Source organism: Anabas testudineus, chromosome 14 (genome assembly GCF_900324465.2).
Source record: "Anabas testudineus chromosome 14, fAnaTes1.2, whole genome shotgun sequence".
Classification (NCBI taxonomy): domain Eukaryota; kingdom Metazoa; phylum Chordata; class Actinopteri; order Anabantiformes; family Anabantidae; genus Anabas; species Anabas testudineus.
This window is the reverse complement of record NC_046623.1, coordinates 8,300,710-8,311,103: the sequence shown is the minus strand read 5'-3', so window position 1 is coordinate 8,311,103 and position 10,394 is coordinate 8,300,710. Positions and strand designations below refer to the sequence as shown.

The window sequence follows — 10,394 nt, the reverse complement described above, 5'->3', positions numbered from 1 at the left end:
GCCTACTGCACCACTTCATGCTCATATTTTTAGTTCATCTTGTATCTTGGGTTACCTCATTTGATCCACTGCAGGTGTCCACTTGTCCAGTACATCACGTCGGTCAGGTTGCTCTGTTACCTCTTTAATATGCCTCATTCCTAATTTTAGCCTGTGCTTTGAAGTTTGGTAATTCACTTCTGTGCAGTGCAGCAAATTTATAATGCTGCCCCCTGGTGGACAAAGTCCTTATAAGCTCACTGGCCATTGTAAAAGCTGTGCTGCGATTTATTTAAAAAAAATTTTAAAAAAAAATCAAACTATTTCATTCTTTTTTTTTTAAATTCAACCTGCTAAATACCTTATCCAACCTTTTGTAAGCTGCAGCTCTTTGACAGTGTGTGAACAGGGTCACAGCTTCACTAAACCACACCTCTATTCTTGTTTCACTGACTCATGTCAATTTACAGTACTAAGGTTTTACTTTCTAACTTGTATTATCTAGTTCGGTAAGCATACTATACTTCCCTGTATCTACAGTGGAAACTGGCTCTGAAATCTTTCTTTGTATAATTGATATATTATAATATACATATAGAACATATTGAAGGGGGAAAGTCTCACAGATAAAAAACATTGTTAAGGGTTTTTAAGTTGTTTTTTTTAACCAATTTAACAAGTTTTTCCATTTACCAAACATTCACACTCAACTGTGTTTCACATAAAGATATACTAAATTCCAACATCACTTTTCTGACATGTAAACAAAACAAAAATGAAAGTAAGATATCACTTAAATGGTCATCTCCTCTTAATATTGTGCAGCCTGTTAGTTTACATTAACTAAAAAAAAAAAAAAAAAAAAAAAAAAAAGAAAGCAAGAAAGACAACTGTACATGAAATTTACATTCCTCTAACAGTTCAACATGGCTTCTGTCTTCTATTCATTTTAACAATCAGGTTCAGTATGTACAAACACAGGGAAACATGTTTAACTGGGGGAACTGACTGCACACTGTGCACAGAAGATCATAACAGTGTATTATCAGAAATATTCACCTGAATGATCACAAAGAGCATAAATAACTTCTATTTAAAATAAAGGGAAATGAAAAGCAGCACTACTGTTGTAATAGATAAACCTGAATTGACCACGTCGGTGTTTAAGCAGCATTACTGTAGGTCTAGTTTAGAATTTTTGTGTGCGGGCCCATCAAATTAATTCTGGCTGTTTAGTTAAATATAAATAGTCATACTAAAGTGAGCCATGTTTGATTTATATGCTGATAAAATAACCTCAGTACTACATCTTGGAATTAATAGCACATCTATGTTAAGGTTAAGAAAAATCTAAACGAACGGTGTTGACAGACAAATTGCGATTTCCTTGTGCTTTTTAAGAATATACACCCTCAGAATACACAGCTCACTGAGCCATGATTAATATGTGTAACAATAGTCTCTCAGTGGGTACTGTTTTCAAAATGATTCAAACGTCTGTTAGGTTGAGTGACGTTTCTGAGTGTTGTTCAGACATTAGTCGTCCCGTTGTTTAATGAGTGCTACAAATCTAATACATCATCCGCCAACTAACATTTGTTGAATATGAGTTATATGGAAACTAATGATTTTTCTGGACAGTCACACGAGGAATTCTGCGCCCCCTTGTTTTCAGTTTCCTTTCTGGGAAAGCAACAATTCTCATGACAACATTTTAATTATCCTTTGTGGAGCCAGTACAAAGGACGTAGACAAAAACTCACCCTCATGTTTATATTTTACAAAGCAGAAAAAAGCCTTTGTGGTTCTGACATAATAACATTTTTTTGGATGTATAAAACCACTATCTTGTTTTCATTAAGTGGCCGATAATTTACACTTCTGAAAACATCTTGTTCCACTTGTAATGCTCCGTGTCGTCACAAACAGGATGTTTTACACAGTAGGTGTGGTTTTTTTTTTTTTTTTTGGTGATGTCACTGCCGACCAGTCTCTACTGTCCTGAAGTTTGAGAGCATTTTTTTTAAAATTCACAATATATAAAGAATATTCACAATAAAAGCTTACTCATCTCAAGTGAGTTCATGTTCATTGTTTGATATGAAGAGGAGTTCTGGATCCAAGAAAGTTTCAAGGTTTTCAATTAGACAGTTTAAGTGGGGAGGGGACAAAAAAAAATAAAAATAAAAATTGGATCCACCGTTTGCTTCAAGTCTGTCATCTTGACTTTACCACTTGCCCCTCTTGCTCCAGTCCTTAGGTGTGAAATGAAGGCATTTAGGATCTATGCGCGAGTGTCTCTTCTGCATCGCTCTTTCATGTCCGTCCACTATGTCCTCTGAAAGAGTCAGGATGTACTGACCCTGGATTCAAACAACAAGACAGTCATTTCACATTCTCTACAACATACTGTATGCACCTTTAGTCAGTGATGACAGTTCTTAATGATTTATTTATCATTCCCCTCCAGTTACAAAACTCTCGTTTATTCATTTATTCATCAAGAATTTTGATGCAGAGGGCTGGTAATCAGTCAATTTACACAGCACTGATCTCTCACCTTGTAATAGTTGATAAGATTGAGGTACTGAAGTGTTGAAATGACATCTTCTTTCTTAACACTTGTGATCTCACTGATCTCACTGTGGGTACAAAAAAAGACAACGAAAAGAGGAAAAGGGTTAAATTTCTCCTTAGAAAATGATTTCTGGAAGATAATGGAAGGTTGAGAAAAAATGCTAATAATCACATACTTGATTGTGATCTGTGGCCTTTCGCCATTGTCAGGTTTAAGGTCCATGAGAATTTCCAAGATGGTCTGGGACCAGTAAGAACGATAGGACAAAAGACCGAGGTCAGAAAGTGGCTTCTCGGGGGTGCCCGTCTTTCCTTCAACCTTCGATAGTTCATAACCTGACAGACACAAGCAGCGAGCAGAAAATTTCCAAATATAAGGTGAACACAGACATGAGCAAAAGTCTATAAATATCCAACTATTTTGGGAAAATTGTGCCAAACCTTATGGTATTACACTTACTAAATTCAATGAGCAGTTTGCCATAGCCTCTACGCTGATAAGGAGGCAAGGTCAGGATACAGGCAACGTTATAATCTTCAGTTGACTCTTTTTCCTGCACGTGAGAATGAAAAACGTGTTACGTTTTGGAAATGGCAGAAGTCCGTTTCCAAGCCGTTAAGAGTAGACTGAATCATATCAGTACTGTATAATTTGTGTACCTTAGAAAAGTAGCCCACTATGTGGAAGCCTTTGGAGTCATATTCCGTCATTACATAGAAAAGGAAAGGATCCGTGTCATAATACAAGGTTTTGTGGTCCAGAAAACATTTGGCAAGTAAGCACAGGTTCTGTGAGTAATTCTGCAAAAATAAAAAAAAAAGTTAAAACATCAGAAAAATAACAATGTGTTGCAAGAAATGTTGAGAATAGAGAAAGATATCCTGTCACTAACTTTGTTTTTCCTGCCGTCAATCTCAAAGAATGAGATGGTGCCTTTGCGGTAGATCTCGTTACCAGGAGGATGTCTCAAATTGCATTTTGTCTACCAAAGACCATTGAGACAGGAGGGTAAGAGCACTGTGTGACAATCCAAGCAGCCAGAAATTAAGGTTTCACTCTGGTAACATGCTGAGGATTCTTACCAAATGCCTCTGGAGACACTTGAGGCTTTTGAGGTACTTGAGGCAGAATTCACAGAGGTAGAGAATGGGCAATGCAGTGAGTTCCTGTGGGTACGGCGAGAAGTACCAGGGCTTCAGTCTGTGACGTCCCAGCTCTATACACTCTATGTTTTTCATTCGGGTGACAATGTCGTCATGGCTGCGGTCGGACACCAGACTGCCTGTCATGCGGGGTGCAGACGGGATGCCATCCGAACTGTCCTGGGAATCCTGGCAGCAAACAGCGTGGACATTAGACTAAACTACAGCAGCAAATCTAGTTCAAAATTGTGCTGAAACAAAAAGCTTCCTGATCAAATTAAACATGTATTTTGAGATTTCTACATATTGATTTTCTTTAATGTGTACAGTCGCTAGAAAAATAATGGCACAGTTTGTGGTTTTCTGCATAAATTGGTCTTGAAATGTGATCAGATCTTCACCAAAGCCACAAATATCAACAATACAATATTTCTAAGCTGATGAAACTGTCATGATTCTTCATGTCTTTATTGAAGCAACATGTTGCAGCATGCCTGAAGGTCATTAAAAAACTGCTGAAAACAGAACTCTTCTGCATCTTCCTTTGCAAAAAAATTCTACCCTTTCTAACATCTCTTGAAACAGAAACACTTTTTCAATAGCACTTTGCTTTGATGTTGTTTCTTCTTGACTTAGATTTTGTTTGCTTGCCTTGTTCCTCACTTGTAAGTCGCTTTGGATAAAAGCGTCTGCTAAATGACTAAATGTAAAATGTAAATGTAAATGTAAGGTCAAAGACCACCTTGACATGCCACAGCACTGCTGGGAAAATGTCACTAAATCCACCATTTGAAGTGGCCCAGTCAGAGCCCAGATCTCAACCCAATAGAAATGCTATGGAATGACATGAAGAGAGCAGTTCACATCAGACATGACAATAACATGGATGAGCTGAATCAGTTCTTTGAGGCATAATGGTACAAAATTCCTCCTGGATTGTGTGCAGGTTTAATTTAGCTACAGGGAAGTTACATAATGTTATTTTTTGCTATTTGTGGCTTTTCCTTCGGTCAACTTATGCAGAAAAAAGACAAAATTGCAAACAGTACCATTCTTTTTCATTTTTTTATGCAACTCACACACATTTTACTACAAAGTCTAAATTTGGCATCTGAGGTAATAGCACCTCTTTTTTTATTTGACCCAGTAACCCATAGTTGAATTTGGATAGTAAAACACAATCAACGGGCAATAATATGAAATACAACAGACCTCTGGTGGTGGTAGAAAGACACTGGCACTTTGAGGGTTGTTATACTGCAAAACCTTTATCATCTAGCAGAAAGAGACACAGAAACAGGGGCTTTTGGAAACTAAAGAGGGGAATAAAATGATTCTTAGGTACACTGGAAAGTTTGGTTTGGTTAGTTTGGTTAAGGGGACAAATTGAAAGCAATATTGACGTTTGGTTAACATTTGTTGTTTTAATACACTGCATGGTGGGCTCGTCAGCAGCCAGCCAGCAATACTGGCAATCGTAGGTGGTGACAGAGTTGTTGTATGAATGTAGAGTGAGGAAAAGAGCAAAGACAAACATTAAACCAATTATTTTGTGTGTTACAGAAATGGCAAACCCACTGACCACTGTCAGAGGCATTGTGAGAGTGTGGGAGGTTAGCTGAACGAGTTTTCCAGATTCCATAAAACAGCTTAATTGCTCGTTTGAGACATTGATAGAATAAATTTGGATCTGCTAAATGTGTCACATTCTGCCTCATTTTGTGACAGTACAACTATGGGATATCTATATGATAAGATTTATGTAGAATCATAAGTCTTTATAGTATAATACACCTGCAAATAACTGACTAACTAATCTCATAATCTAAGTAAGCTCTCCTCATTCTTTATCAGTTAATCTGGTCACAGCACTGACTGTTAACACACTGCAAAACAAAAGGCAAATATAAATTAAACACGTCATAATTAAACACACAAGAATGAAAATCCTGTAAAATTGTGGATGGTAAAAAATCAAAATGTATGTAAGCACAACAATGATGATCCCAATACATGGGGATATGTTATAGTTTTGTATTATGTGTATTTATGTTAGTCTGAAATGTATGATTCAATATACAAACAAAACTAAAGCAATCCTTAACAAAACTGATATTAGGTTCTCAAACATATGCTGCTTACACCATTAAACACACTAATAAACAAAACTAAGTACTAACTCTCAAATGTTGTTGTGAATATAATTACACACTTTTGGTTTTCTGTAATGGTTGTACAGAAATGTCTATCATAAAATATGTAAGGAAAGACTGTCATGTCGGCTTGTATAGGGATACAGATGCATGTCAATAAAATTATTAACTGTTACAAATTACTTTATTACATGCTGACCTGAAGAATCCTACCAGAAGTGAGTAGCTGTTATATAATTATGTACGTCTGTGAGTTCACATGGCTTAAACAAAAAGAGGAAAAATTTACATCTACAAAAATAAAGATATGATAAAGCTCTGGCACATGGTGTGTAGACCAGAAATGAGGAAAAAATATAAGCCGAGTGTAGAGATAAGATGCACTTAAGATACATACTTCATCAGTTCCCCCACAGTTAGCTTTCCTCTTCCTCCCAGGTTGTGCAGGGATGAGTCGTCGAGCAGTGCCATTCTGTTGCTGTAGAGATATAAAACATGATGCATTAATCCGCGAGACAGGAATTTAACTCGAGTATTTAAGATTCCAGGGGGCTTTTCTTTACCGTTGTGAGTGTGGTGAGCTGCTCATGTTCTTCGCGAGCCTTAAAGGGGGTGGGCTCCCTCACAGCAGGAAAAACAGATGCCTGAGTGGCTTCAGCTGAACTTGGCAAGGAGGGGACGGGGGTGGCTGGGGATACCTGAGTCGCCAAGGGGACCGGCTCTACTTTCCTTTTCTGCTGCAAACAAGCATTGTTAGACATAACAAAGATTATTAAGTATACCAGCTACTTTGAAAGATCAAATACAGCTCGACAAGTTCAGTGCATACAAACATTGACAAACATTTGGATGAACTGTGCACTAAACCATTTCCAGATTTGACCAGCATGCCTGGATCATCATTACTTTATTACATTATGGCTATTTTATTTTATTTGATGCAGTTCAGCGTGATCCAAGAGCTGCATGATCACAGAAGATGCATGTTAATACCAGGGTTACACAAAGTCTCAGTCATTTCATGAATGGGTAAATTCAAGTTGTACCAGTGTGGGAAGGGTTTTGCCTCTGGAAGGAGCTGTGGCAGGTGGTAGATTGAGATCTAGACTCTTCCTCTGCATTGAACAGAAAGGAAGAGAAGGAAAGGAGTTAACTCACATTCATGTTAACCCTGACATAATACTCAGGTAACCACTGTACACACAATCTAATTTATATTTTGAATGATTAACATGTAATTAAAATACAACATCTTCTCTGGCAGTAAATGGAATCAAATTAGACCTGAATAAAACTAGATAAATACTTAATGTTTCTCTGTAAGGTGCACTCCTGCATTTTCTACTAGAATTATCCTCAAATTTAGTTGAGATAAACATTTAGTAGTGCAGTATACACTTACCACTTCTCTCTCTGGAGAACTGGGACGGGAGGTTGGTAGACCATTCTTTGTTGGTGTTTTAGCTTCTTTCTTAGGAAACTGAAGCTTCTTCATGTCCAGCCTGTCGGCTGTGACCCACTCATCCAGGCGCTTGTTGACTTTAAACACACAAAAAGTTTACACAAACAAGAACAAATGCGCTGATGTTTTTGAGCAATATATTTCAGTCTTCAAAGTGATTACTACAGTTCAGCTGTCAACAAAAAACAAGAGGAATAATTATACTCACAGTCAATGTAGTGCACATAGAAAAGTTTTCTCCCAGAGACTTCCTTCACACTTAGAATTTCAGCCAATGCTGCAAGAATAGCAGAAGTTAAATAATCTATTCAAATCAACATAAGTTGTAGCGAGAAAGGAGTACTAAAATATTACAGCTTTACTAACATCCATAACAACTGACAGACATAGTGTCAAATACATTCATTTTTCACCAAACTAGATAATTGCTGAAATGATCAGCTGACTAATTGATTAGTTGAATGACAGATAAAGAAAAGATTAATAATAAAAAATTCAATTAGCCAAAAGTGACAACTTGCATTTTACTTGGTTTTGCATTTTTAGAAAAGTAATCTGAAGACTTTATACAGTTCTGACTTTCCTTCACTGCACCATATCAACTTGAATATGAGTCTGAACATGTCATAAACGTTGTTTATGTGTGCTGAGATATAATAAGCTTTATAAATAACATCTTAAGCAAGTGTCACTGGGATGCCCAGTTCCTTTAGTTTATTTTATTGTGTTTTTATTTTGTCCATTCTCCACCACTTTAGCCCCAAACCTACATCTTATAAGTCAACCAATGTGAATTCAAGCATCATCTAATCATGGTTTGACTTTCTCTAACCGTTAAACAAATCTTTTTCTGTTCGTCTGCCAAGATAAAGTGTATTTTATAAAACTGTCTACGGGACTTGACTACTTAAATTGTCATTGAGTTGACAGGGGGTTTTAGCAAGTATTTAGGTTACACCCAGTCACATTATAAACTACTTGTGCCCCCTGTGAGTGCTGTGTTTACAGCTCTTTAACCAGAGGCCGAGGCGTCTGTTAACAACAGCTGAGCTAGTTAGCATGAGCGTCAGCTAGCTTAGCACTGGAAAAACCGGACAATACTTACGCCACTCGTCCTCATGTTCTTGATTTTTACGCAGAACGGGGAGGCGACAGCCCTCAACAATTTCGACCTGTTAAAATAAATCAGTTAATTTACATTGTCAAACGGGTCAATGTCTCTGAAATAAAATTGTATCTTTAGGGAACCTACCGATGATGCGTTGTCCGCCATTTTCGTCATCTGTGAGAGCAGGAGCAGGGTGTTGTGGGAAAATGCCGGTCCACATCAAAGATGAACAAACGGCAAGATAGTTGTCTACGAGAACCGTGCAGAGCGGAAGTCGAGAGAGCAATCGGAAAGAGACCAATTAGAAACGATAGGAAACCAACACATCTTTGATAGAAACATATGAAGCTTTTCTTTTTTAGTTTTTTTTAAACAGTGCAACAGGTTAAATTACAGTCTATGTGGATTTATTAAGTCTTACTTACTAAAGGTACTTCTGAAAACCAAATGCAGAAACCCTATTTAAAGAAGTGTTAGTTGTCTCAATGTCCAAATGCATGTTCAACTTGAATGACTTCAATGCACAATTCCTGCCCAGTCAGAGGCTTGTTGTAATAACACATGCCTAACTGTCCTTACATCTGCATTTTAACCAATAAGCTAACTAGAATGCACTCAACACTTGCAATATAGTAGGGACCTCAAGTAACTCCAGTATTATGAGTACATATTATCAAAACAAGCTCAGTTGTTCCAATTGCTATGTTGTACTGACACAAACATCAGTCATTTACTTTCACACAGTTTGCATTTGCCGTATTGTTATGTTTTCACCAGCTGGGTTGGAGTTGGTGTCGAGCAAATCCAACCATGCGACAATGCTGACCTGAAATCAGGATTCACATAATAATATTCCAGTACCTCACAGACACTGCGTGATATTGAAGTTAAGCCTTACAAAATGCAAAGAACATAGTCATGTATATGTCATACCAGCAGGGGCCCCTGTTGTCTCCATTGTATTTGGCTTTTCACTGACAACATTAAGTACATTTACAGTTTACGAAGATTTAGTTATCGATTAAGGGATTTAATATCTATCTGAAACATCAGTGTCTCTCAACTAACTTATATATTCCTTCCTCTGCAAATTTCTTTCTCATCTACTCTACATACAACTGTGAAAGTAGCTGAAGGCCGACCGAGTGCAGAGTAGACCTATAGCAACACCAACAAGGCAATTAATCCTCTCAGCCTTTGTTGAGATGAGACATGTTATGATGAATATCAATTATGACTGCACTACTTCACCACACTGAATAAAGTCATTATGTGCATTTGTGGAAGCACTTAAATCACTCTCATCGTGCTTCTTTTTTGTGTTTTTCCACAACTCTGTGCGGCTGATTTATAAAACAGTAAACAGTTACAAAGTCCTTATGATGTTTTCTCCCAGCTTCACATAATTTTTACAGAATACATTATCCCCCTAACATTTGATCATCTGTCACCTGTCTATAAAAATAATATATACACATGTGGAGGGCTACAGTAATAGCCTATATAGCAATATATACAGTACAAAACAGGAGGTGGTTTCATATTCATCCATCCATCCATTATCTTAACCACATTGCCTGTTAATGGCTGTAGGAGGGCTGGAGTCAATCCAAAGTGTCACTGGGTAAGAGGCAGGATGCATTGGACAGGTTGCCAGTCTATCGCTTGGCTACATATAGAGACAGGTAACAATTATTTAACCTAGCATGTCTTTGGGCTGTGGGAGGAAGCCGAAGTACAGTGAAGAAACCCAACACAGGAACAGGAAGAACATTCAAACCAGTGTCTCATGTCACGTGTGGGCATGTTTAAAAATCTGTGTCATGCACCACCCCACTGAAGTTCATATTTTAGCATCACTGGTAAATAATATGGACCAACAATAATATGAACTAAACAAAAGATGTCACTGAGTAAGGGCAAAGGTTATAAATGATCTTTATTATAATCCTTGAAACAGCGTTCAGTATAG

General features: G+C 37.4%; 1 protein-coding gene across 2 annotated transcripts; it reads right to left on the bottom strand.

The window, feature by feature from the left end:
• Window positions 1–817: 817 nt before the first annotated feature.
• Window positions 818–8,606, bottom strand: LOC113170421 (histone acetyltransferase KAT5). Of its 2 annotated transcripts, none has more exons than XM_026372509.1 (15): window positions 8,567–8,606; window positions 8,420–8,486; window positions 7,523–7,591; window positions 7,255–7,391; window positions 6,899–6,967; window positions 6,416–6,589; window positions 6,250–6,330; window positions 4,912–4,974; window positions 3,640–3,888; window positions 3,450–3,539; window positions 3,217–3,357; window positions 3,017–3,110; window positions 2,733–2,892; window positions 2,540–2,621; window positions 818–2,342 (listed from the first exon to the last, which is right to left on the bottom strand). In XM_026372509.1, the coding sequence occupies exons 1-15, from the start codon at window positions 8,594–8,596 to the stop codon at window positions 2,208–2,210; spliced, it is 1,641 nt and encodes a 546-aa protein (XP_026228294.1). In that variant the 5' UTR covers window positions 8,597–8,606; the 3' UTR covers window positions 818–2,207. The 2 variants fall into 2 exon arrangements, with proteins under 2 accessions (XP_026228294.1, XP_026228295.1); XM_026372510.1 differs by having other exon boundaries at window positions 6,416–6,586.
• Window positions 8,607–10,394: the final 1,788 nt, after the last annotated feature.